The sequence below is a fragment of the Corvus moneduloides genome, chromosome 21 (assembly GCF_009650955.1).
Source record: "Corvus moneduloides isolate bCorMon1 chromosome 21, bCorMon1.pri, whole genome shotgun sequence".
Lineage (NCBI taxonomy): Eukaryota > Metazoa > Chordata > Aves > Passeriformes > Corvidae > Corvus > Corvus moneduloides.
Genome location: NC_045496.1, coordinates 2,763,324 through 2,790,285, shown reverse-complemented (window position 1 = coordinate 2,790,285; position 26,962 = coordinate 2,763,324). Strand labels below are relative to the sequence as shown.

The 26,962-nt window shown below is 59.0% G+C and overlaps 1 protein-coding gene across 2 annotated transcripts in view; it reads left to right on the top strand.

Moving 5' to 3' along the window:
* The window catches only part of NOTCH1 (notch receptor 1), a 42,652-nt gene that overhangs the window by 6,874 nt on the left and 8,816 nt on the right, over positions 1 to 26,962 (top strand). The window contains exons 3-25 of one of the 2 annotated variants that reach the window (XM_032130615.1): positions 11,505 to 11,767; positions 12,069 to 12,407; positions 15,426 to 15,548; positions 15,699 to 15,932; positions 16,050 to 16,205; positions 16,296 to 16,481; positions 16,901 to 17,014; positions 17,644 to 17,757; positions 18,763 to 18,996; positions 19,351 to 19,461; positions 20,130 to 20,322; positions 20,555 to 20,700; positions 21,257 to 21,370; positions 22,317 to 22,436; positions 22,708 to 22,860; positions 23,223 to 23,451; positions 23,584 to 23,785; positions 23,898 to 24,051; positions 24,296 to 24,480; positions 24,659 to 24,791; positions 25,099 to 25,356; positions 25,451 to 25,563; positions 26,003 to 26,574. In XM_032130615.1, coding sequence (XP_031986506.1) covers positions 11,505 to 11,767; positions 12,069 to 12,407; positions 15,426 to 15,548; positions 15,699 to 15,932; positions 16,050 to 16,205; positions 16,296 to 16,481; positions 16,901 to 17,014; positions 17,644 to 17,757; positions 18,763 to 18,996; positions 19,351 to 19,461; positions 20,130 to 20,322; positions 20,555 to 20,700; positions 21,257 to 21,370; positions 22,317 to 22,436; positions 22,708 to 22,860; positions 23,223 to 23,451; positions 23,584 to 23,785; positions 23,898 to 24,051; positions 24,296 to 24,480; positions 24,659 to 24,791; positions 25,099 to 25,356; positions 25,451 to 25,563; positions 26,003 to 26,574 — 4,446 coding nt within the window. The remainder of the gene's footprint in view (positions 1 to 11,504; positions 11,768 to 12,068; positions 12,408 to 15,425; positions 15,549 to 15,698; positions 15,933 to 16,049; positions 16,206 to 16,295; positions 16,482 to 16,900; positions 17,015 to 17,643; positions 17,758 to 18,762; positions 18,997 to 19,350; positions 19,462 to 20,129; positions 20,323 to 20,554; positions 20,701 to 21,256; positions 21,371 to 22,316; positions 22,437 to 22,707; positions 22,861 to 23,222; positions 23,452 to 23,583; positions 23,786 to 23,897; positions 24,052 to 24,295; positions 24,481 to 24,658; positions 24,792 to 25,098; positions 25,357 to 25,450; positions 25,564 to 26,002; positions 26,575 to 26,962) is intronic. The other variant, XM_032130616.1, reaches the window with a different exon arrangement.

Below are 26,962 nucleotides of genomic sequence, written 5' to 3'. Positions count from 1 at the left end.
AAGGATGGTGCTGCATCCACCCATCGCAGCAGCTGTGCCCAAATCCCGTCAGTCCCTGATGCTGCCTTGCTGCATGGTGCCCTCATGAGCCTGGATTTGCTGCAGCCAGAGTTCTGGAATGAGCACAGAAATGCTGCTCTGGTGTCAAGGCGGAATGTTGCAGTTTTGATCCTTGGGTATCTGAATGTGGAGGCACCCAGGAGCAGAGAGGTGTGAGGGTCAGGCTCTGCTGGCTGGACTTCATAGCACAGCTCCCGTGTGTGATGTTGGGAAGGCTTTGCAGCAGCTGCTGGTCCCACTGACACCAGACCATGGCAGCTCCCCAGGACAGTTAGAGATGCCCACCTGAGAACTCCCCAGTGTTTAACACCAGGGTCTTGCTGGTAGAGCAGCTCAGTGCCGCTTCCAGCTGAGCCTCTGGCTGGGTGTGGTGGTGCCTGTTCTCACCTGGACACCCACATCTGGACTCTGCCTTCCTCTAGTGCATGCCTGGTGGGTCACATGCTCTCCTGTCACCTCCTCGTGCTGGCAGGTGCCCCATGGGCAGGGTCTGTGGTTCAGGACAGTGTTGGGGTTTCCACATATCTCAGGCGATTTGCTGTTGGTTAATTGAGTGATCATGGAACTGTGGAATAGTTTAGGTTGGAAGGGACCTTAAAGATCTGGTGCCATGGGCAGGGACACCTTCCCCTAGCCCAGGTTGCTCCAAACCCTGTCCAACCTGGCCTTGAACACTTCCAGGGATGGGGCAGCCACAGCTGCTCTGGGCAACCCGATGATGCTGGAGGTTCCCATTGGTAAATGCAGTGCTTGGTGTGAGAGATGCAGGAATAAAACCTCTGTGAGGCGTTGGGGATGGGGGAGAGGTGTTTGGCTGGGCCATATGGGGAGCTCTGCCCCCAAAAAGGATATTTTCACGTGGAAGGAACATACAATGATCACTGAGTGCACCTAACGGGGCAGCACTTGTGCCCACCACCTCACTGCAGCGGGGTTCATGCCATGCTTAAAGCCAGCCATACCCAGAATCAGTTCTGTTGGGAATCACAGAACGCTCTGAGCTGGAAAGGACCCACAAGGATCCTTGAGTCCAACTCCTGGCCCCGCACAGAACAAGCCCAAAATCCCAGCATGTGCCATGGGAGCAGGATGCTGGTGAGAAGCGAGCTCGGGGTGTGCCTCCCTCGCACAGCAGTAATTAATGTCTGCTTTAAGCTCTCACCCGTCACGTCCTCCCCTTCCCCCCATGGCAGCCTGGAGTTAATATTGGAAAAGCCAGTTAAACAGTTAATGTTTAGGCCATGGTTATTAGGCCCTTGCACATTTCCAGCAAAGGGAGCCGAGGTGCATTTTAATGGGAAACTTTCATGCTCAGTCAAGTTGCAAAAATTTATTTGCACCCAAGTCATTTTCTCTTAACAAGTTTTCACCCTAATTCCCTTCCCCAAAACCTGAATTTAATGGTATTTATATGGGAAGTGGATTTATTAAGTTTTAATGATGCTATAACATTGCCCTTATTTAATAGAAGGGGCACCCTGCAGGCAAGGGGCCTGGTGGTGGTGGGCTGGGAGGGCTGGGTGCCAGAGGGGCACCCAGGCCTGGGGGAACCTGTTGCTTTGGGCTTGATTTGAGGTCAGTGGCTGAGAGTGGCAGTGCCAGGTTTGCTTCTACGCTCTGGGCTGAGCACGATCTGCTGTCAGGACTGAGCTTCGCATCCTGCTGCCGATTCCTCCTCATCCTCCGTGGCTCCTGGTGTGATGTGACACTACCTGTGCCTGTCACACTTGTCCCCCAGAGGAGCATGGCAAGGAGCCTTTGGCACTGTGGTATTTGGCTTTGTCAGCTGCTCTGTCCCATGTCAGTGGTGTGAGGGGGACCCCAAGGGCCACACAGTCCCTGCTGGCATCGCTGCCTGGGGATTGAGCATTTGTGAGTGTCCACGGGTTTGTTTTTAGGAATTTTCTGCTGTCAATGAGCAGCTGCGAAGGTGAGCGTATCCCCAGCACTCCTGCCCCTCTGGAGCATCCCTGCTTGGGGGGAACAGGATGAGACCCTCCCGAAGGCACTCATGGGTGGCTAACCCATGGGATGGCTCCTCTGGAGCAGGTGGAGGAATGTGGCTGTCCGCTGGGATGTGCAGCACCGGCGGCTCCCGCGGCGGCCGCAGCTTTGGGGCGGGCTGGGAGAGTGACCCCACGGGGGAGCAGCCCGGGAGGAGGGGGAGCCTGTCCCCGGCCCCCAGCCCCTATTAAAATGTTAGACACAGACCTCCAAGTCAAAAGGCAGGGCGACAGACGGCCCTTTCACAGGGCCTGCTGCTCCCCACAAAAGGGGGGTTTCCAGGGGAGGGGGGCAGGAATGCGGGCTGCGGCCGGAGGGCAGAGCCGCCACCATTGTCCCGCTCCCTCGGCGAGGGCGTCATGTTGACACAGGGATTTCTGCTGGCAAAAGGTGTCGGAGGCAGAGGCTTCCCTCCCTCTCTCGCCGTTTCCTTGGTTAAACTCGGCAGCAAGAGAAATCCCGGGATACAGATCCCGGGGAGCTGATACCCGTCTGCTCTCGGGTGTTTTACGTCCCTCAGCACATGGTTTCCAAGTGGGCAAGAGTTTTGTTGGTCTTGTAAAGGGAGACCAGCAGCTTCATGGCTGTGGGGCCGAGGGGAGCTGGAGCCATCCCTGTCTGGCCATTGCCACCTTTGGCCATTCCCCATCCCACCGAAACCTCCCCAGCAGGAATTGCTCTGGCTTTCGGTTGGCTTTGTGCCACAGGGGCACCCGTGTGCTCTGCAAAACCCCCCTCTCCTCCTTGTTTATAAATATCAGGGCTAAATTTAGCTTGTTTAAACTTTTGGTGGCTGTTCAGATCCTAATCGTAGGTTTTATGTTCAGGATTAGACGAGTGGGATGGTGGGGTCACGAGTGGGAGTTTTCCATATTTGGCTCTGGGGCAGCGCGGTGTTTAGCCAAAACTTGGTTTGAGGGGGAAAGGGGAAAAAAGAAAGAGTCCATCATCACTTAGTGAGATGGTGACACTGGGGCTGTGTGTGTGCCAGAGCTCTGAGAGCACAGCAGAGTGAATTCAACCTGCATGGGCAGCAAGTGCTGGGTCCAGAGCGAGGCAAAACCGGCATTTACCCAAAAGAGGTGGGGAGGGAAGAGTGACCTCAGGCACCAGCAGTGCCGGGCTGGCGGGCAGCCTGTGGAGATAGAAACTCCTTATGTCCCCCCAGTTCTGACTTTTTCTTCTGCTGGCTTAAAGAATAAAACATTATGAAAGGGGAAAAGTCTAGAAAAGAGGAATCAGAGCAGGGAGCAGTTGCAGGGAGTGTTCTGAGATGCCACAGGGGTCGGGTGCCATTCCAGTGTCTGCTGGGCACTGTGGGTGCCTTTTGGGGGACCTGCCCAAGGAAAGTCAGGCGGGTGGGTGATGGGACCATGTGCCAGCCTCAGCCCAGGCTGTGTTCCCTGGGGATCCTCTGCTGGAAGCACATCCTTCATGGTCACCCCATAAATGGGCTCCTGCAAGAGAAGGAGCAGGGGCCGGGATGAGCGGAGTGAGCCGGGCTCCCACAAACAATGGGGCCGTGCCGCTTTACACCGGCAGAGGATATAAAAAACATCGACTGGGGAAAACAAATATTTCATAGCAGCCATTGTTGAGGGTGGGAATGAAGCGAGTTTTGTCTTGGGCTCTTCCTTCGACATCTTTCATGTTTGTTTGTGAATGAAGCTCCATTGAGAGGCAGCTCCTTCCCAGGTAGCCAGTTACCACCCGTGAATAGCCTGGCCACTCTGCCTAGTAATGGGATTATATTGTTTTTCATTACAATGGGACCTTTGATTCCCAAACCGTCCTGACTAATGTCTGCTTAAGAAACAAAGCCATTTTTTTTCCGTCATAGGAGGAACAGGGCTCTAGCATGTTTTTTCCCCACTCCTGTCCACGGGTATATCCAGCTTTGGGAATTCCTTTAGTTTCTCTCCAGATGAAAGTCTGGATCTTAAAATCTCAATTAGATGACTTGGGCTAGGTCAAAAATGAAATGGAACAAGAAAAAAAAAAAAACACATCAAAGACTTGGGATTGAAGTTTGCTTTTTTAATTAAACAAGAATGGAGATCTGCTCTTGCTTTATTAACCTGATGTCACTTAGAGTAACCTGCTGCTTTGCCAACCACCTCCCTGTGTGAAACTCTGCTTTTTTCCCAGGCTGGTGTCCCAGGGTGTTTAATAAAGCAGGACCTGGATGAGACTTCTTAAAAAACCACCACTTAGGTCTTGTGCTGGGTTTTGGTACTAGGAGCTCCGTCGTGGCTGCTGGAGGTTTCTGTGGGGCTGTGCTGGCGCCGGGGCAGCTTTAGGGTGCATCACCCAGTCGGGGTGCCCCACATGGGTGAGGGCAGCTGGGCAGCTCTGCCTTCACGCCTTGGCTCCCCTGGGAGCTGTGGTGAAGCCTTTGGTTTCTTAACAGCCACATGTGCCAGAAACCACCGAGTGAAGCTGCAGGTGAGGTGTGGTGAGCCCAGCCATGCCCGCTGCCAGAGGGGGCTCAAGCAGCCCCCCAGCCCATGGCTGCCAGGGAACAGGGAGCATGTGCCCCAGGGAGGTCAGGGCAGCATCCAAAAGTGTTCTTTGTCTCCCTGCACTCATTTCCTTCTGCAGGCTCCTGGTGATGCCAGGCAAGGAGGTGGGGGCAGAGACCAGGGTGCTGAGCTCTGATTTCCCAGCTGGATCGTTTTCCAGACCCCCCTGCCTTCCCCTGGCTCCAGAGTGTGCTCCTGTGTCGGCAGGATGTTTCCAAGGCAGGAAGCCATCCTGGAGACCATATGCACCTGTTGCTCCATGCACCACGGGAGGGATTCTTGGGGAGGCAGTGGAATAAGAATGAATGGAGTAAGACGGAGTAAAGAAGCAGGTATCTTCTCTCAGCGACATGGAGACATATCCCCAAGCACTGGCCTTTTCTCTGGTCAGACGGGAGCCAGGGGAGATCAGTGTTCCCTGGGCTGGCAGTGAGCAAACGTGTCTTACGGGGAAGGGTGTGACTTCAGGAGAAAGCTGGGGTGTTGCTCCCAGGCTGTGCCAGGCAGGGAGCCACTGGCACAACTGGAAAGGTGACTCTTGTGCGTGGCTGCCTGATGGAAAGCAGGCTCCTTACTGCCCGGGCTCTGCAGCTGCTGGGGTGAGGAGAAGGTGTGGGGCAGGGGGTTGTGGTTCCTGCTGTCAGCCCGGGCATGACGGTTGCCCCCAGAGGTGTGGGGACAGCAGGACAGGGCCGTGTCAGCGCTCTGCACCTGGGAGCAGCCTGCAGTGGCTGTGGGCTGTTGTGCAGCTAAGGGGGGCTCTCCTGCGGGTTGTTTCTCCTGCCCTCAGCTGTTGCCAGCAAACATGTGAAATCTGAGTGTCCTGCTCACGTTCGGCCACTTGCTTCGCTCCAGGGGTCCCGACCATGCTGGCACAGCCATCCGCAGGTCACGCAGCACATTTGCTGCTGCACAGGGCTCTGGGGGTGTGATGGTCCCCTGGGGGGACCCTCTGCATCGCTCAAGGTCACAGCTGTGCTCCTGAACCTTCTCTGTGCTGGGATGGCTCTGCCTGAGACTCTGGGGCTCATCTGAGGTGGCTGTTCCGAGGTACAGGTACCGCGGAGCAGAGAATAGCATCCCCCAGCCCAGCCTGTTGGGGTGGGGGCTGCTCCCCATGGTGGGAGACCCTACACCCAGCACCAAGGAGTGTCCTGGTCCCATTAGTCTCAAGTGCCCCCAAAATGGTGCTCGAGTAAAGACCTGAGCCTGCCCTGCTCAGCTTTCCCACGCTGCTTGTACCTTGGGGAAAACAACCACAGCCGTTTATGCTTCCAGCAGCTGAGGGTGAGGAAGAGGTTAGGTGATAGCAGAGCAGATAAGAGGCAGCCTGGATGTGGGGCCAGGGACTGGGATGGGGCTCCCCACCAGCCCCCCGTCCCCTGCTGTGTGGGGCTGCCCCCTGAACCTCCCCCTCCATGGGATGGGCGTGGGGGACAGCCTGTGCATGTGCTTCAGTTTACACCTGGTTTCCATTTTGCTTGTTGGCTTTTTTGGTACATCTTAAGCCCAGAGTGGGTTTTACGTCCAGCCCTGCCACGACTTCGGGGTCCCTTAGGAAGACGCGCTGGGGCCAGGCAGGAGAGCAGTGGGTGGTGTGAGCTGTGGGGTGATGCAGGCTGAGCCCCCACATCCAGGGCATCCCTGTGCACCTCTGAAACCCCCTGTCCCCAGGCTGTGCTTGTGCAGGGCTGTGCATCCCAAATTTGAACAAAGCCCCCGTGCCGCCATGCGGGAGCCGTGCCGGGGCGGGCTGGGCTGCGGGAGCGCCTGGGTGTCATCTGTGCTGGCCCTGGCAGATGGCAGCTTAGTGCAGAAAGGAAAACATTAGTCTTGGGTCAGAGGTCACAGAAACATCTGCCTCGGGATGCTTTCAGTGCCCGCATTGCTGCGGAGGGACAAAACCTGTTGCTGGTGGGTTGGAGGAGAAGCCTCGCACGCCGCGAGCGGGGACGGGGCGAACAAAGGGCTGGCAGCGCCAGAGCCACACATGGGGAGCGCCCAGAGCAGAAACCACAGGCTGGAGGGGCTGGGATGGGCACCCCAACTCTGCCAGCACTGCTGGTGGGTCCAGGAGGTGCTGGAAGCTGTGGCAGCCCAGCGAGCAGAGGTGTAGAGCAGAGCTGAGGCAGCAGCGCTCGTAGGCTCTGAGGCTCCTGCAGCTCATTCATGCTTTTGATTATCTGACCTGCTGAGCTCTGCTGGAGCCTCGCTGGAGTAGCTGCAGCGTTGGGCCACTGGTTGTGACTCCTTAAGGATGTGCAGCAGACACAACAAATGCACGTGCCCGTGCTGAGCAGATCCTGATTTGGCCCAGGCTCGGTGCTGGGAGCAGAGTGGGAATTTGGGGCCGCTGTTGCTGTTCCCAGGCTGTCCCCAGGGACTGCTGTCTGACCTTGGACAAGGCCTTCTCCGTCACCCTTCACACTGGCCATGAATCATGCAGATTTATGGGCCGGCAGCTCTGTGCATTATTAATCGTGTCCCCCCTCACCACAGTTTGCACTCGGATGCTCATTCCGAGGGGGAAGACACATCCCAGCCTGGTGCTGTGGGAATCCAGCTCCCAGCCTCTGCCTGACTCCCCGAAACAAAAAGAGCCACCGGGATGGCCGGCAGCCCCAGACACCCAGGGGGTGCAAATCAGCGTGTTCACCCCTGCAAGGAGCATCCTCATCCACAGGGATGGGGACTGACTGCTGTCCCCTGTCCTGCCTGGTGCTTCGGTCACAGCCTGGTCCCTTGGTGGAGTGGAACACGCCCCAGAAGTGTAGAGGGGTGAGGTTGTCTGCTGGAATGGTGCTGAGAGAGGGAGCACTGTGTGTTGGAGCAGGGCCGGGCCATCACAGGGATCGGGACTGGGATCAGGATGGGGATGCCGTCACCCTCCCTCAGTAGCCAAAATGGAGCATTTGGTGCGTCCTCAGCAGGTTAATGAGTCAACGGAAACAATGAGGGAGACACACCGGTATTTTTAGCCATTCCTGCCTGGTTTGGGAACAGGGTGCTCCTCACGCCTGGAGCTGGGGGTGTGTCCACAGCGGCCTCTCCGGGGCTTTCACAGAGGCTCCTCAGGACCCCGGGCAGCTTGGCCACATTTCACTGCCTCAAAGCCGCTTTCTAATGGCCCTCCTGAGCTGTTTTGATCCTGCAGCACCCGCCCTGTCCTCTGCCAACACATATATCTGTAATTAAAGCCGAGCTTTCATGTCTCCTATGCTAATTTCCATGAGCTGCTTGGGGTTTGGTTTGGGTAGCCCTGGCTTGGGAAATGCCAAAGGAAAAACCACGGGGTGATCTTCACCTGGCTGAGCCTGCGGGGACGTCGCATCCTCCACGTCTGCTCACCTGGAATCCCTGATGCCACCTCATGTTTCTTATAGAAAATAAAGCTCAGCTCCCTGGGCTGAGCTTTAGGAGAGGTTTTTAGTCCCTGGAGAAATGATGAGGTTATAGGACATCTGGGAGTTAAACTTAGCTCTGCTGAATCCAGCCTTTCCAGACCTGGAAAAGTGGAACAATAACTACAACTAGGATCACCCTGATTCTTCACCTGGTTTTTGATCTCTTGCTTTGCATGCGAGACTTGTCTCCAGGCTTTCCTCTGCAGCCAGGACTCTCTGAATCTGCTGAGGTCGCTGGGCTTTGAAATGCAGCTCCAATCTCTGTCTATGAGTGAGCTCTGGGACCCGTGAGGGGAGGGGACGGTGGAATTCATCCCGTGGCTCCATCCACAGCCAGGAACGTGCTCTTCCCTGCTTGTCTCAGACCTGCCGTTGCAGAGAGGGCAGGAACAGCCTCGTTCTGTGCGGAAGCATCTACAGAAGGTGCAGGGGCGGTGTGGAGGCTGCCAGGTGTGAGGGAGGAGGATGTCCTGGGCACTGCCTTGGGAAAAGAAACCAAGATGATTTAGAAACCATGGAAAGATTTGAGAGGCTCCCCATGCTGGGAGCTGGTGTGTGCAGCGGGTGGGTGAGGGTGAGAGTTGCTGGGCACATACAGAGGGTCTGTGCTGCACAGCCCCACGTGGCATGGTAGAAACTCCTCCGTGGGTTAGAGCAGTGACTGCTGGAGTGTAAGGGTGCCTGTGCTGTATTGCTTTTTTCCCAAAGATTTGCTGGGAACACCCCTTTCTGGGAGGAGAAATGTGGAGCCTGAGCGTACTCTGGTCCCAGTGGCCCACATGTGCCCATCCCAGCCCTTCCAAGCTGAGCCTTTCCCTGCCATCTGCTGCACTCTCCTCACTTCCGGAGCTGATTGTGGCCATAAATCGGCTCTTAACACAAACAAATAGAAATTAATTTTAAAATAGTCTACCAACGCTGTGAAACTTGAGGGACTTCCTGAAGCACAAGCCTGGAAAGCACCTGAGCAGCCCAGCCAGGCATGAGGCAGTCCCCAACCCAGGCACTGCCAGTGATCCCAACCCGCCCTGTGCCTTCAGGCAGGGGGTTCCCTGTCCCTCAGGCTTCTTCTTCCCATCACTAATTAACCTCCTGGCTAATAACCATGCCCACATTCAGGCTAGGATTTGCTTTGGTTTCCCGTCTGTGTGCTCAAACCCCCACTTGCCTGCGCTGGAATTGGAAACGGTCCGAAAACTAATTGGGTGGGAGGGCGTTGGGCTGTGTGCCCCTCTCCCCGACCTCGCGGCGCAGGAACTCCAATTCCAGAGAGTCCTACTGGCCTCCTACCCTGGCCTTGGGATGCCGAGCATCCCCTCCTGCTCCCCCAGCACCGCGTCCCTCTCCCATGGTGGCACCAGCGCGCCGTGGCAGCTCCCACCGCGCTTCCCGGCGCTCTTTGTCCAGCACCAACTTTTTTCTTTTCTTTTTTTTCCTTTCCTCATCCCCCTTCTTTTTTTTTCCGCCTTTCCCTCCCCTTGGAGCCTCCCGTGACGCTGCCCTGTCCTCCAGCCTCCGCGGGAACGCGGGGGGATTGTTTTAAGGCAAGAAAAGCGTGTGCGGTGCGGGGAGGCGCGCACGGGGGGTTTTGCCAGATGACTGCGCAGCCGAGCGGCGTGCCTGTGCCTGCGCCCGTCCCCGCGCCTGTGCCTGCGCCCGGCCCCGCACAAAGAGCCCTTCTCAGGCAGCCCCAACCTCCGCATTCCCCCGCGCAGCCACCCAGAAGCGCCGTCGCCCCGCGGCCGCGGCGCCCGGGGCTCGGAGCCGCCGGCGAGCCGGGCACCGTCCGCGGGCGCCGGCAGCTGCTGTGCCTCATTAGGATGCACACCTGCTCCCCGCCGCCCTTTGTGTGCCGAGCAGATGCCCTGATTTATTATTATACACATTTTCTTTTTCATTTGGCCTGGATAATGCCGTCTCATTAACTCAAAATGTCTCCGAATCCTGACAAATTCTCACACAATCCCCAACAATGAAATCAGAATTGGGTTAAAAAAAAAAAAAGAAGAAAAAAAGAAAAAAAAGAAAAAAGTAGGGGAAGAGGAGGAGAGGGGGAGCGGGGCTGAAACGTGGTCTTGCCGCTGGCAAAGCGCGGTGGCTCCGGGCTGGAGCGGCCGAGGGTGGGGTTTGCTGGTTGTGCTTCACTGGAGGAGCCCCACGGTCTTGTTTCGGGGGTTGCAGGTGACTGCTGTGCTCTGCAGTATTCCCTGGGACCCCCCCTGCTCACCCCCTCGCCATGGGAGCCTTGGAGGCCGTGCAGGAGGCTCAGGAATGCAATGTCCCACCAGATCCAATGGCAACAGGTGTGAGCTCGTGGTGCCCTGAGCCCGACCTGCCACAGCACCGTGGGGACCACAGTCCCCCAGTGCCCAGGTGCCATTGCCTTCCCCACCCGTCACCTCCAGCTCCTGGCCGTGCAGGATCCCAGATTTATTTCTGCTCTCAAGGCCTCTGGTAGAAACCCGTGAGCTGAGCGTGGTGCACCCTGTGGTGGCATTGCCATCGTGGTGTGGGACAGCAGCGTGCCAGCACCACCTCACTCCTCCCATGCCCTACTCACCATGACTGCTCAGCACAGCCCAGCCAGCACAGAACATCCCCTTTGGAAGAGCTGTAATGTGAGCAGAGAGGGCTGGGGACAAAACCTGTGGTGGCATCATGTGTTGCAGGCGGGATACAAGAGATGCCACGCGGGAGCGTTCGTGCCTCACCCCTGGGATTTTTTGGTATCAGGTGCACAGCTTTGCTCTGTCCTTACCTTGCCCCCTCTGCAAGGTCCTGCCAGCCACACATCCTGCCTGGGCCCACCAGGATGGCTGGTGGAATTTGCCGTCAGGGCATATTGCCAGCCCCAGTCCTGCTCCAGCCCAGGTGGCCAATGGTGACAGATGGTGAAGCCAGTGGTGGCATCGGGGGTTCTTTTCTCAGGGCCCCCACGCAGAGGGATGCAGCAGCCAGGGCCACTCACCCTCCTTGTGCAGGATTTGGCTTTGGGGAAGCTCTCAGCTGACTGTGAGGAGCAGGAGCATGTCCCACCTGTTGCCAACCGATGCTGAGCCCCTGCTTAATTTGCGTTCGAGTGATTTAGGATGGAGGGAGGATAAAAATCCCCCTGGTGAAGCAGAGACCCCAGCATGGGCAGGGACAGGCAGGGAGAGGGGCTGTCCCCATGCTGCCTGGCCCCATGGATTTGGCGTGGGTATGGGGATGCTCCTCTTGTCCCCACCATGTGTCCCTTGTGCCTTGGTTTCCTCTTCAGCAGGGAGGGGAGGGAGAAGACTCTCCCTGCGATGAGACGCAGGATGTCAGCGCCGCGGCTGCGGTTGTGCAAGTCGGCGCAGGCCCCTCCATGGGGGACGCCTTTGTTCCCAGCACCTCTTTCATCTTCCTCTTCCCAGCCCGGCGCAGCCAGGGCAGAGCCTCGCCACTGCCAAACCCGACGTGCCGGGCAGCGGCGCGGGGCTGGGCCGGTCCTCGGGGCCGTCCCACTGACGGTGTGTCTCACCCCTGCCAGGTGTAGCGGTGCCTACGTGGGCGAGCGGTGCCAGCTGCCCAACCCCTGCCTGAGCTCCCCCTGCAAGAACGCCGGCACCTGCACCGCGGTGGTGCGCGGCAGCACCGTGGATTACACCTGCGCCTGCCGCCTGGGCTTCACCGACGAGCTGTGCCTGACGCCCCGCAACAACGTCTGCCTCAGCAACCCCTGCCGCAATGGCGGCACCTGCGACCTGCTGACGCTCAGCGAGTACAAGTGCCGCTGCCCGCCCGGCTGGTCAGGTGAGGGGTGGCACCTGCGGACACGGCCAGGGCGGGAAGGATGGCCTGCGACAGGGGTTAGCCCTGTGGGTGGACAGCTGCCTCTCATTTTGGGCTCAGAGAGGTGGGGAGGGTGGGCTGCAAACCTGAGTTTGGGTGGGTCCCAGCTGGGGGAACTGTGACCTTCCTGCACAGTGAGGTTTGAGGTGGGGGAATTAGTTACCACCAGCCCCAGATCCAGGTCTGCACCGCGGTGTAGATCACTGCCAGCAAGAGCTGAGCTGCTGTTTGCATCCTCACCCTCCCTCCCTGCCCTGCCCAGGCAAAACCTGCCAGCAGGCCGACCCCTGCGCCTCCAACCCCTGCGCCAACGGGGGCCAGTGCGTGCCCTTCGAAGCCCACTACATCTGCCGCTGCACCGCCGGCTTCCACGGCGCCAACTGCAAGCAGGACGTCAATGAGTGCAACATCTCCCCGCCCGTCTGCAAGAACGGGGGCAGCTGCACCAACGAGGTGGGCACCTACCAGTGCTCCTGCAAGCCGGCCTACACCGGGCAGAACTGCGAGCACCTCTACGTGCCCTGCAACCCCTCGCCCTGCCAGAACGGGGGCACCTGCCGCCAGATCGGAGACACCACCTACGACTGCACCTGCCTGCCAGGTAGGGAGGGAAAGGGATGGGGGGACCCTCTTGCAGCACCTTAGTCCACCCTAAATGAGTAGTGGCCGAATTTCCTGCAAGCTGCGGCTGTGGGAGGGAGAAAACCCTCTGGTTGTGGGCTCGTTGTGTCACGTGCTTTTGGGAAGACGTCGGGCAACGATGCCCGAGGAGGAGAGTTCATCTGGGGGCTTTATATACTTTGTGTTTCACCAAAATAGCTCTTCCAAAACAAGAAGGCCCCTGTGCGGATGCTCATATTCCAGAATAAGAGTGCCTTTTTCCGCTTTAGCTTAATCTACTTCCAGAATGGAATAATTAGCCCGGAATAGCTATTTTGGAAAGTTTCCGAGTGCTAATGGAGCTGGGGAAGGAAGACCCTCTCCGTGCTCGCTGCTGCTCCCTCCGGCAGGCTCTGGAGGAGCCCAGCAGGATTGCAGTCTCTGGCATGGAGGGCTCCTTGTGAGGGCTGTCCTGGGAGCTCAGCACTCTGGAAAGGAGCTTGGCACCCTGGAAAGGAGCTTGGCACCCTGGAAAGGAGCTTGGCACCCTGCAAGCCCTCGAGAGGAACAGCAGCTGTGACAAGGCCCCCTGACCCCACCAAGCCCTTTCACTTCTGCCCTCGGAGTGTGGGTCTGCAGCGCAGTCAGGGCAGGGGGAGGAAGGGACTGAGCAGCTCCACGCTCCGCCCATCCCTGGGTCAGCTGGAGAAATGAAACCATGGAGTTTCAGCCCAGAGCCACACTCAGACCAGGTTGTGTTTGCTGGGATGAGCGCTGCTCCTCACCCGAGCCAGGCACACTGGCCAGCTGTGGCAGATGTGGAGGGGATGCCCCCGCCCTGTCCCTGGGAAGGAAGCTGTGGGCAGCACTGCGCTGCCTGAGGAGTCCCTTGTGGGATTGGTTTGATCCTCTGGTCACCCATAGCCCAGCAGTGGCCAGGGCAGGATGAAGGTTGGGTGGCTTCTCTGCTCTGCACCCTGGGCAGGGCTGGGCATTGCCATGGGGAGCTCCAGCCTCCCTCCCTGTAGCTCCTGCCCCATCTCTGCTGCAGACGTGGCATCAGGGTGGGGATGGGGTCTCCCAGATGGCACAGACCCCTACATCCTGCTGGCAGCCAGCCCACCTTAGGGGAAGATAAGTGATCCCTGCGAGCAGTGTGGGGGATCTTGTCTTGATGCCTGACACAGGTTCAGAGGTTCCATCCCCTTCCCAAAGCTTTTGGTTGCAGTAACTCAGGAATCCCATTAGCCATCCAGAACAAATCCCTGCAGCATCTCCTGCCTCACCTCCACCCCTGCACACCCGGGCTGGAGCAAAGCTCCTGTCCTTAGGGACAGTGAGGTGTGGGGCTGAGCGGGCGAGCAGTGCCAGGAAGGAAGCCTTTCCTTGCAGGATGAGCTCCCAGCGGCGATGCTCCGTTGGAGCAGCTCCGAGCCCTGTCCCGCCGGAGCGGCGCTGCCGCAGGGACGGGCAGGTGGAGGTGGCAGGAGGAGCTGTGCTGGCCCTGCCCTGCCGTTCTGCTGACAAGGCACTTTCCCTGAGCAGCCCGAGCGTCGGGCACGGCGGGGTGAGGCACGGCCCTGGGGGAGATCCCTGCTCCCGGCAGGATCAGTGCTGTCACGCCCAGCTGCGGCTCCGTGGGCCGCTTCCAGGAGATTTGCATCATGCAAGAGCTGGTTCACCCCCCGTGGGGTGGCACAGCCCCTGCTCCGGGGAACAGGGGGTCCCTCAGCACCTCCTCTGTCCCACACGGTGCAGGAGCTGCACCAGCAGCAGAGGCAGAGGGACGGGGGGGGCTGTTCCTCATGATAAGGGGGTGATTGATATGCTGGTATGTGGCACAGCAAACCTGGAACAATGTCCCCTTTTCATTCCCAGAGAGGCCTGGCCCTACCGGGTTTCTTCAAGTTAAACTAATCTTGGCTGTTTTATCGTGCCATCGCTGCAGAATGTAACCCTGAGTTTAAAGTAATTGCCATACTAATTACTCATTTGGATGGTTCAAAATGAGTTAATCCTGGTATCTAGGACATTGCGAGTTATTGCTGCTCAGGCTCAGCCCAGCTGCTAAAAAGTGAGGTGCAAATCAATGTTATCTGGTCTGGACTCCTACCAGCAATCATAAAAAGCTGTGGCTGCTCCCCATGTGATGGGGCTGGGGAGAGGAAAACAGGGAGAGAGCGAGGGGAAAGCTCCCAGATGGGCCAGGGTCTGGGGTCCCACAGAGGATGAGTCTGGGCACCTGGTCCTTACCTGTGGAGGTGACATTTTGAGCTATCTGTGCAGGGAACAGCCTGGTCTGGAGCTGCAGAATGCCCTGGAGAATTTGGGGGAGCTGCATATGGACACTGGCACTGTGGGCTGGCATTGCCATCCCAAACCCCAAGCACCTGGGTCAGGAGCTTTGGGGGTTGTAGAGTAAATGCAGCTTTTAACACAAATGTCAGCCAGAGGTGGCTTGGCAGATGTCCTGAGAAGGGCCTGGCTGCTTTCTTCCTGCTGGAGAGGCTGGGGGTGGCAGGGTTTCCATGCTATCAGCTGGAGGTGATAACAAACCCAAGCAGGAGGTGGGCTGGGATGAGCCCAGCGCCCTGTGGGATGATGGCTTGCCCTGGCAGGGACTTGGATCCCCCTCAGAGGCGAGCGCTGCTGCTGAGGCTCTTTACAAGTGAAATTAAAGCCGATGATTCAGCACTGAGTGCCACAAGCCTTTGTGGGAGCAGCCCTGCTTCGTTCCCGCTGGTGTGGAGTCAGATCCTCCACTGCCTGGGGCAAGTGTCTCCAGAGCTGGAGGCTCTGGCACCAGGGACACCCTGCCCTGTGCAGAGGAAGCTGCTGCCTGCCAGGCTCCAGCAGAGGCAGAGTAGGGATGAAGATGAAACCAGGCTTCAAAGCCAGCCTGGCACACACTCAACACCTGATAGCAAACACCCTGCTGGTGGTGGGGGGTGGCAAGGGACAAGGTGGTGACACAGCCAGTGGGTGAGTTGGCATCACGGCTGATGTCTCGTCTGTGCAGGGTTCACGGGTCAGAACTGTGAGGAGAACATCAATGACTGTCCGGGCAACAACTGCAAGAATGGGGGCACCTGTGTGGATGGCGTCAACACCTACAACTGCCAGTGCCCACCGGAGTGGACAGGTAATGCCGGCAGTGAGGGTGGCACAGGGCTGGGCTGGGAGCATGGATCCTGCCCAGGGGGATGGTGGGCACAGTGTGGGCAGAGCTGTCCTGCTTCACACCGGGAGTGGGTCAGTGCCAGTTTCATGCAAGTGCCCTGTCCCCTGGCAGGTCAGTACTGCACTGAGGACGTGGACGAGTGCCAGCTGATGCCCAACGCCTGCCAGAACGGTGGCACCTGCCACAACAACCACGGCGGCTACAACTGTGTCTGTGTCAACGGCTGGACGGGCGAGGACTGCAGCGAGAACATCGATGACTGCGCCATGGCCGCCTGCTTCCACGGGGCCACCTGCCACGACCGGGTGGCCTCCTTCTACTGCGAGTGCCCCCACGGCCGCACAGGTGAGGCCCTGTCCCACCTTGTCCCCTGCCCTGCATGTCCCCTGGCTCCTTGCTGCGGTCTTGGTCCGTAATGACTCGTGTGCCCATCGTCCTTGACATGCACCTTTTGCTGCCCAGGTCTGCTGTGCCACCTGGACGACGCCTGCATCAGCAACCCCTGCAACGAGGGCTCCAACTGCGACACCAACCCCGTCAATGGCAAAGCCATCTGCACGTGTCCTTCGGGGTACATGGGGCCAGCCTGCAACCAGGACGTGGACGAGTGTTCGCTGGGTGAGCTCACACAGAGTGACAGCAGCGCGGCTGGGGAAGGCTCTGGCACAGCCAGGAGCGAGTCCTGAGAGCTGTTCTTGTGTGTTACAGGAGCCAACCCATGTGAGCATGCAGGGAAGTGCATCAACACTCAAGGGTCCTTCCAGTGCCAGTGTCTGCAGGGCTACTCGGGCCCTCGCTGTGAGATCGATGTCAATGAGTGCCTCTCCAACCCCTGCCAGAATGATGCCACCTGCCTGGACCAGATCGGGGAGTTCCAGTGCATCTGCATGCCCGGTGCGTGGGCAGCCCTGTGGACCCAGCCTTAGAGCTGGGGGTGGGTGATGGGAGGGCTTTGGGTGCCCCTCAGCTTCAGCTCAGTGCGGGGTTGGGTGAGCAGCTCCTGTGTGCCTGGGGACAGCACCGGAAAGAGAGAATTCAGTAAAGGCTGTGTAGTGGGGGGACAAGAAGTGAGAGTTGGGCACTATCGGCCCTTCCCTGGATTCCTCCTCTTGCCAATCTTGCTGGCTTGGATCGAGCCAAAGCCTGTTGATCCAAGATGGACAACCATGGAGCATCTTGTGCATCAGATCCCACCATGTGTAGAACATCTCCTGAGCTGCCTTTTAAAGACGGGGGGACCAGCTGTAACGCACCTGTCGTGTGGTTGTGCCAGCCCTGTGCCATGGTGCTGACGGTGCTGGGTCTCTCGGCAGGGTACGAGGGGGTTTACTGCGAGATCAACACGGACGAGTGTGCCAGCAGCCCCTGCCTGCACAACGGCAATTGCCTTGACAAGATCAACGAGTTCCACTGCGAGTGCCCCACTGGTACGTGGCATCCATCCCACCACCAGCATCCATCCACTGCCACTGTGGTGGAAACAAAGCCAGGACGCATCCTGACTCGAGCCAGGAATGGGCTCCTTAAATTTCACAGCCCTCCGGAATGGGCAGAGTGTAGCAAGCACCTCTTGGTGCTTCGGAGGAGGCTTCTCCAATTGCAATGAGGGGCTGAGCCCCGTGCAGGCATTGCTGCTCCAGCTCCGGCCCATGGGAGAGGGGAAGGAGGATTAAACCCCACGGCTTTGCACTTGAAAAGGCCCCTCTTTGGGAAGGAGGGCTGGGGGCTGGGGGGGCCGCACCAGCGGCTTTGAATGCGGTGTCAAAGTCACGGGGTGGAGCAGAGAATGGAGAGACGGTTAATCTGTGAAAGGAGGTTTTGAAGTTCAGAGACTTTGCTCCTCTAGAGATGTAAATAAGATGCTCTCAATGGTGGGTCGCAGCCCCGCATTCAGGGCCCCCAGCAGCCGTCCCCATGGAAACCCGGCGCCCCAGCCAGGATGCGGGGGGCCGGCGGGAGCGGGGCGGGGGGGCCCGGCGGGAGCTGCCCGGCGGCAGGGAGGGGAGCCTGGCGGGTCCGGCCGTGCTCAGGGACGTGACTTCTCCCTCCATTCCAGGCTTCAACGGGCACCTGTGCCAGTTTGACATTGACGAGTGTGCCAGCACCCCCTGCAAGAATGGTGCCAAGTGCGTGGATGGCCCCAACACCTACAGCTGCGAGTGCACAGAAGGTGAGGGGATCCTGCGTCCTGGCGGGCTGGGGGGGTCCTGCCCCGTGATGTGCCATAAAACCACATTGACGAATCACTTAGTGCCCACCTCTCCAAGCACCTGCTCTGGCAGGTGTCCCCAAACCGTCCATCAGTGGGGTCGGTCCCTGCTGATGTGATTCCTATGGAGCAGAATGTCCCTTTCCCAGGTGTTGGCAGAGCAAGTCGGGCTCTGCAGCCTGCTGGTGCCGGGGCCAGGTGTACGGAGCCTGGCACTCCTTAGGTGTGGCCCCGCAGCAGCCGTCCCACCGTGCTCCCGCCTGCCGGGGCGGCAGCGAGGGGGAAGGCAGGAAGGAAGGAATAAAGCTGCCTCTATGGGGACGCAAGGTGCAGGGCCGTGGGGGCTCGCCGACCGAAACCCAAGGAGCAGTTGCACAAAATGATGACTTGAGCCCTGGTGGCAAACAGTGGCTCTTTTGTGGAGCAGCTCCCGCCAGAAATCTTCCAGCTGAATGGCCTCTAATTAGTGTCTTGCTAATGCCAAGCCCCGATGAAAAGCTGCTATGTGGGCTTGGCGGGGTCTAGTCAAAGCTGTACTTTGTCCTCGGCTCTCCACCCCCAAACCCGGCGGGGAGGGAGCCGGCCAGGAGAATAGGAGCTGCCGGGGGGGTTATTATTCGGGGGTGCTTGCGGCTGGCCCCCCCCGTGCACTCCGGGACGAGCCGCGGGCGAGCGCGGGGCCCCGCTCCAGAGCCGAGGCAGCTTTAATGCAGGTCATTGTGCACCCCGGGACAAAGCCCCCGGGCTGGGGTCTGACCAGCCCCTCTGCCAGCACATCGGGGTGCTCCCTGCCTGGATCCCACTCCTGGGGGTCCCAGGGCTCACGGTGGGGCAGGTAAAGCCACCCCAGTGCAGTGCCTCACACCTGGACAGGATGGGAAGGAGTGTCCCTCATCACCACCTCGTGTCCCCCATCCCCACCTCGTGTCCCCCATCCTCACCCTGTGTCCCTCCTGCTGGTGGCAGGTTTCACGGGCACCCACTGCGAGATCGACATCGATGAGTGTGACCCTGACCCATGCCACTACGGGACCTGCAAGGACAGCATCGCCTCCTTCACCTGCCTCTGCCAGCCCGGCTACACGGGCCACCGCTGCGACATCAACATCAACGAGTGCCAGAGCCAGCCCTGCAAAAACGGGGGGACCTGCCAGGACAGGAACAACGCCTACAACTGCATCTGCCTCAAAGGGACCACGGGTGAGCAGGAGGGAGCTCTCGGGGTTCCGTGCGGCTTGGCAGTGCCGGTGCAGTATCCTGCTCCCATCCTCATCCTGGGGCAGGTTGGCCCTGGGCCACCGCCAGCAGCCGCCCTGGTGCTGGGGCGGCCCTGGGGCATCCTGGGTGAGGGCGAGTTCTCCCGGTTTGGTGCTCAGCTCTGGCAGGAACCGCGCCCCAGCCGGGAGCTGCCCATGGCAGAGGCGCTTTGTTGTGGGGCAGCGGTGGCAGTCAGTGCCAGCGGGCTTCATTTTACTGCTTTGACGGGACTGGGGACGCCCTAACAACACCCCTCTCCTCTTGGGGACCCCCTAACAACACCCCTCTCCTCCCCAGGCCCCAACTGCGAGATCAACCTGGACGACTGTGCCAGCAACCCCTGCGACTACGGCAAGTGTATCGACAAGATCAATGGCTACGAGTGCACCTGCGAGCCGGGGTACACAGGTGAGAGCAGGGCCTCACACCCTGGGGACCTGCAGCTGCTGGTGCCTCACAAAACCAGGACGAGGGTGCAATAAGGAGGGGGGATGCTGCCATTCTGCTTGTAGGAGGTTTTACACCCTCCAGCGCTCCAGCTTGTTCAGGAGGGCGACCCTGGCTCGGTCTGAAATCAAAGGGGTGTCTGGTGCTGCGAATTCGACTCCCGCTGCACCCACTCCCATGGGTATCAGGTTGCTGCCTTGTCCAACTGGTTTGTTTGATGGCTGCTGGAAATGGTGGAGGGCTTTGATGGGAGCAGCCCCCACCGCTCGCACAGCCCCTTGTCCTCGGGCCCGCCGGGAGGCGAAATAAAGCCTGGCTTTGTCGGCCATGGCAGGTAGGGTTACAGGCTGAAACCTCCTCCCTTCAGTATTCCCTCCTGGACCAAAGCAGCCCAGGGCACGGCCTCTTCCCAGTCACGTTTAATGAAGGCAGGCAGGCGATGCAGGGTGTGAAGTCACCCTGCCTGCAGGGCAGCCCGCTCCTCTGCAGCCGGCACACGTGTGGCCCGAGATTCGAGCCTCCAGCAGACGTTCCCTGGGTGGCTGGAGGGGGAATTGCCTGGTGGGTGCTCTCCCCACGGCATGCCACCCATCCTTACAGGGTAACTGTTCTTGCTCCCCCTTTCCCAGGGCGCATGTGCAACATCAACATCGATGAGTGTGCCAGCAACCCCTGCCACAACGGGGGCACGTGCAAGGATGGCATCAACGGCTTCACCTGCCTCTGCCCCGAGGGCTTCCACGACCCCAAGTGCCTGTCCGAAGTGAACGAGTGCAACAGCAACCCCTGCATCCATGGGAAATGCCACGATGGATTGAATGGGTAGGCTGGAGGGTGCAGGGGCTGCTGGGGGGCTGCAGGGAACAAAGGGTCCCCAACAAAGTCTGGGTTAGAGGAGAGCGAGCATCACCCTTGAGTTGGTGCTTGTCCGTGCTCTGGGCCAGTGCCATGGGATATTCCCTGGAAGGGACAGGATTTACTGGATAAATGATGGCTGGTGTAGCCTAGAGGACCAGGTCGGACTAGATCTTTATGCCCCAATTTTTCCCCAAAGCTACAAGTGTGACTGTGACCCTGGCTGGAGTGGGACAAACTGTGACATTAACAACAATGAGTGTGAATCCAATCCCTGCATGAACGGTGGCACCTGCAAGGACATGACCAGTGGCTACATCTGCACCTGCAGGGAGGGCTTCAGCGGTAAGTGGGGGGTTGGATTGGGTGTTCTGGAAAATTTCTTCCTGGAAATGGTGGTCAGGCACTGGAACAAGCTGCCCGGGGAAGTGGTGGAGTCACCATGACTGGAAGTGTTTGAAAGGGGTGTGGATGTGGCATTTGGGGATGTGGTTTAGTGAGGAACATGGTGATGCTGGGTTAATGGTTGGACTTGATGATCTTAGAGGGCCTTTCCAGCATCAACAAGTCTGTGATTCTGTGATTCTAAGGGTGCAGGCAGGGATGCTGTCATGTTCCCCCCATACCAAGGCCTAGGGGGGAGCTGTGGGTGGGTGCTCCCATGATGGGCTGGAGGCTTCACTTTGGGGACGGTGGAGCCCCAGGTGTGGCTGGAAGCTGTGGCAGTGCAGCCAGCCCAGAGACCTTCAGCAGAGTTCAGGGCTGGCGCTGAGCACAGGAGCCTTTCCCGGGGCGATGGGTGTGCTGTTGTCATTGTCACCATGTCCCCACTGTACCCTCAGCCCCCTGCCACCAGCACACCTCCATCACAGCCTCTTTTATTTATTTTTTCTTGACACAGGCCCCAACTGCCAGACCAATATCAATGAATGCGCTTCCAACCCCTGCCTGAACCAGGGCACGTGCATCGATGATGTTGCTGGCTACACCTGCAACTGCCTCCTGCCCTACACAGGTGAGAGGAGTGCCCTGTGCCCCACCACAGCTCTGGGGAGTTTCTTCTTCACCTGTGACACCAAACTGGTCCCCAGCACACGCAGTGAGCTGGCACTCAGCGTGAAGGCTTCCCTCACACTGCCCTGACGAGGGGCTGCCCACAGCCATGGCTCCACCTCTCCACAGCGCAGCTGGAGGAAATTTGCAGGAGCTTTGGGAAGCTGCCAGCCACAGCTTCCTCCCTTCCTCCTCTTCCTCCTCTTCCTCCTCCTCCTCCTCTTCCTCCTCCTCCTGGAGGGTACCAGGGCGGTGGCTCGGGGGCAGCAGCACCCAGGGCTGCCCCACTCACACCCCACCGTTCCCCAGCCATGATGCCCGTGCTGGAAAAGGCGATCCAAGGCCGAGGGGCCGGGGATTCTGCTGAGCCAATTCCTGTTTGCTGGCCCTGCGCTTCCGCTCGCGCAGCCGAGCACAATTGCAGGAAGCCATGAGCAGTTTCCTGCCCTCACCGGTGGCCATAGAAACCCCTGGGGGGACGGGGACTGGGCAGGCAGGGAGGGGAAGGCTCTGGAAAATAGCAAAGGCCAGTTCAGGAGATATTGGCTGACAGGGAAGATAAGGGTTTGGAGGGAACGTGTCCCTTGGCTGGACGTAAACAGGAAAAGCAGTGGAGAGGGAAGGGGGGAGGGAGTGCAAGGGGGGAAAGACACCCCGAGCAGCACTTCCCTGCCAAAGGAAGTGTGCAATGCTTTAATGCAGCCCAGATAGCCAGGGCTTAAAAGTTTGTGGGGATCTGGGGTCATGGGTGACCAGGAGTGGAGGAGACAGCCCCAGCTAGGCTGCCCTGGGGTGGTGGGGAAGTCCAGAGCCTTCCCCAGTCTGGCAGCAGCCCGGGGCAGGGGATAACAGGGTCTTGGGCTGCCTGTCATGTTGGAGGGTGTCAGCGGGTGCTTGTACCTGTGCAGGAGCCACCTGTGAGGATGTGCTGGCCCCCTGTGCTGGCAGCCCCTGCAAGAACGGCGGCGAGTGCCAGGAGTCAGAGGACTACAAGAGCTTCTCCTGCAGTTGCCCCCCTGGCTGGCAAGGTATGGGCATGGTCCTTTTGGGGGTTAGAACCCCCCGCTCCCCTCAGGGAGGGAAAGGCAGGGGGAGGGAGGGAAAGGCAGGGGGAGGAAGCCAGGCCTGTGAGAGGGTCCTGACCTGCCCCGTGGCTCAGCTGGGTGGACAGGATGTGACCATTGCCTGCATCCCTTGGTTCCTGCCCTGGTGCGAGCGGTGCCCAAGATGTCATTGTCACTCCCAGGGCTTTCACCAGCACCCCCAGCCCACACAATCCCTATCCTGCTCTGTCCCCAGGTCAGACCTGTGAGATCGACATCAATGAGTGTGTGAAGAGCCCCTGCCGGAATGGGGCCACGTGCCAGAACACCAACGGGAGCTACCGCTGCGCCTGCCGGACCGGCTTCTCCGGCCGCAACTGCGACACCGACATCGACGACTGCAAGCCCAGTAAGAGCAGGGGCTGCCCCCAGACTGCACCCAGCCCAGCCCTGAGCCTCGTGGCCTTTCCTGGGGCTGGGATTCTCCTCCCCATGCATGGCCCAGCCCCGGCTGCCTTTGTGGCCTGGGCAGTGCTGCAAGCCCTGCTGAGCTGCATCAGTCCAAGGCCAGATGGGAGTGGGAGGAAGGAGGCTGGGGGATAATGTGTACCATGGGTTCTCCTTGTGTCCAGTCTCCTGGTGGGGTTGGTCTGGCTTCTGCCCAGTCCGTGGGCTCAGTCCCATTCTTCCACATGGCCAGGGAATGTGTATGGGGACAGTGCTGTGGGGCAATCCCCATCACATCTTCATATGCACGTCCCTCCTCTCCAGATCCGTGCCACAACGGTGGCTCCTGCTCTGATGGCATTGGCACGTTCTTCTGCGAGTGCCTGGCTGGTTTCCGTGGGCCCAAGTGCGAGGAAGACATCAATGAGTGCGCCAGCAACCCCTGCAAGAACGGGGCCAACTGCACCGACTGCGTCAACAGCTACACCTGCACCTGCCCCTCCGGCTTCAGCGGCATCCACTGTGAGAACAACACCCCTGACTGCACAGAGAGGTACAGTCCTGCCAGCTGGGACAAGGGGCTGAGGTCCCTGTGCTGCCCCATAGCCCTGGGTTGGTGTGTGGGGCCTTTGGCGTGGAGCACGAGCAGTGGTGACTCACTGGGGTGCGATGTCTGTGTCCCCAGCTCGTGCTTCAACGGTGGTACCTGCGTGGATGGCATCAACACCTTCACCTGCGTCTGCCTGCCCGGCTTCACAGGCAGCTACTGTGAGCACAACATCAATGAGTGTGACTCCAAGCCGTGCCTGAACGGGGGCACATGTCAGGACAGCTACGGGACGTACAAGTGCACCTGTCCCCAGGGATACACTGGGCTCAACTGCCAGGTACGGGAAGCTTGGCTGGATGCTGTTGTGGGGATCTGGGGGTCACTGCAGTCTCCACTCCTGCAGAAGCCCTGCTGTGTTCTGACCCTCATCTCTTGCTCTGCTCCCCCAGAACCTGGTGCGTTGGTGCGACTCCTCTCCCTGCAAAAACGGGGGCAAGTGCTGGCAGACCAGCAACCTGTACCACTGCGAGTGCAACAGCGGCTGGACAGGGCTCTACTGCGATGTCCCCAGTGTGTCCTGCGAGGTGGCTGCTAAGCAGCAAGGTAAGGCCCTGCCATGTGTACAGGGCCAGGCTGGGGGCCCCAGGTGTCCCCTGTGCTGGGCACTGAGCAGGGATGTGGCCAGTTCTCTTGGTGGGGATCTTTGGCACAGAGTGATCTCAAGGATTGCTCTAGCAATGCACCCCAAGGCTGTGATTGCCTATGGGATGTGTGGTGGTCAGGACATGGCCCTGTGATGTGTGGGTGTCGCCGAGGTCCCTGCATCTCACTCTGCTCTCCCTGACAGGTATCGATGTAGCACATCTCTGCAGGAACTCGGGGCTCTGTGTAGACACTGGCAACACCCATTTCTGCCGCTGCCAAGCCGGCTACACCGGCAGCTACTGCGAGGAGCAGGTGGACGAGTGCTCCCCCAACCCCTGCCAGAACGGAGCCACCTGCACAGACTACCTGGGAGGCTACTCCTGCGAGGTGGGTGCCTGGGGGGCAGGTAAAAAAGCCCCAGTTACTGCCTTTCTGCTGCCCAAGATGCTGCCCTTGGGCATGATGCCCCTTTACCAAGTTGGAGACTGGGGTGCTGGCTGTGCTCCTGCAGCCATGTGGGAATGGAGGGAACCTCTCTGATATTTCTCCTCTTTCCTCCTTGCAGTGTGTGGCTGGTTATCATGGAGTTAACTGCTCAGAGGAGATCAATGAGTGCTTGTCCCACCCGTGCCAGAATGGAGGAACCTGCATCGATCTCATCAATACGTACAAATGCTCCTGCCCCAGAGGAACTCAAGGTAAATTAATTCCCCAGGCTGGGGCATTACTGGGCTGAGTGCAGATATCCTTGGATTCTGCTCATTAGCTGCTCGGGCTGGCAACAGCAAATGCAGCGGGCGAGGTTTGTGTTTGCTCACGGGCTTAGCCATCAAGGCCACGCGGCCTTGGCCACGTGGTGCCATGTCCCTCCTGCCCGAGAGGTGGCTCAGGCTGCCACTGACGTGGTCAGGCTCAGCCCCTTGGCAGGGAAGGCTCACACAAGGGAGCAGCGGGCCCCCCGATACTGTTTGATGAGCTGTGTGGGTTGTTCCCCCATCTCTCTAGGGGTGCACTGTGAGATCAATGTGGATGACTGCAGCCCTTTCTTTGATCCTGTCACCCTGGGGCCCAAGTGCTTTAACAATGGCAAGTGCAAGGATCGGGTAGGTGGCTACAGCTGCATCTGCCCCCCTGGCTTTGTAGGGGAGCGCTGCGAGGGAGATGTCAACGAGTGCCTGTCCAACCCCTGCGACGCCCGTGGCACCCAGAACTGCGTGCAGCGGGTCAACGACTACAAATGCGAGTGCCGACCTGGCTATGCGGGTGAGCACTGCATCCCCTCTGCTCCCAGCCTGCAGCCCCTCCAGGCATCCCTGCACGCCTTCCTCTGCTCCTCACACGCTCCTCTCCCTCGCAGGCCGTCGCTGTGACACCGTGGTGGATGGCTGCAAAGGCAAACCCTGCAGGAATGGGGGGACCTGTGCTGTTGCCAGCAACACTGGCCGTGGCTTCATCTGCAAGTGCCCCCCGGTAGGTGCCTGCTCCTCTCCAGCTCTGGGCAAGGAATGTTGCATGGGCACAAGGGGTGGTCAAGAGGCCAGTTTAGCCCCCGAGGCTTCCCAAGCTGGGATAGGCATGGATGAGAGGATGCTTTGCTATGGGTGCATCCATAAATGTGCACCCTCCACGCTTGCAAGGATGCTGGAATAGAGTTAAGGAGAAGATGGCTCAGGCCTGAAGGTAGAACAGGCTGAATGTTATTTGCACCACACAAAGTGGAGCAGGCAGCTATGGAAAAGAGCTCCCTTCACTTTGAGGGGGTGCTCTGACAGGCTTTACATTCAAGATTATTCTTGCCCATCGCCAGTTTTAGAGGGTGAGTTTTAGTTTCCCAAAACACACGTGTGTTAACGCTGCCTGTAGGACAGCATCAGCGATTCTGACTCCCTCCTTGCTGTGCCCTCCCCAGGGATTCGTGGGTGCCACCTGCGAGAACGACTCCCGCACCTGTGGGAACCTGCACTGCCTGAACGGTGGCACCTGCATCTCCATCCACAAGAGCTCCAAGTGCATGTGCACGCCGGCCTTCACGGGCCCCGAATGCCAGTACCCAGCCAGCAGCCCCTGCACCTCCAACCCCTGCTACAACGGGGGCACCTGCGAGTTCTTCAGCGACGCCTCGCCCTACTACCGCTGCAACTGCCCCGCCAACTTCAACGGCCTCAACTGCCACATCCTCGACTTCGACTTCCAGGGTGGCATCGGGCAGGACATCATCCCCCCCAAAATCGAGGAGAAGTGCGAGATCGCCGTGTGCGCGGGGTACGCCGGCAACAAGATCTGTGATGGGAAATGCAACAACCACGCCTGCGGCTGGGACGGGGGCGACTGCTCCCTCAACTTCAACGATCCCTGGAAGAACTGCTCCCAGTCTCTGCAGTGCTGGAAGTATTTCAACGATGGCAAGTGTGACTCTCAGTGCAATAATGCTGGCTGCCTCTACGATGGGTTTGACTGCCAGAAATATGAGGGGCAGTGCAAGTAAGTGGCTTCTTTAAAACCTTCTTGTTTTAAAGCCCGTGACCTCTGTGGTGACTCTCTGGTCCTTCTGATTGCATCTGGTAAAACTCCTAGACTCAGGCCTGCTGTTCACTTCCAGCATTCTGTTCTGCTGCCTGTGGGGCTGCAACTCAAGCAACCACATCTCCCTGTGGTCCTTCTGAGTTTATATCCACTTGGAAGCTCTCTGAGCTTGACGCTCTGCAGATGGCTTCCCTGTCCTTGCTTGTATCACTCCATAGAAGTGAATTCTCCAACTCACAGCAGTAACACAGTCAGTTTCAAGGCAGGGAGACCCCAGATGGAAGAGCAGCCAGGAAACATGATGATGTTAACATCCAAGCATTTCCCAAACATTGTCTTTGGCAAC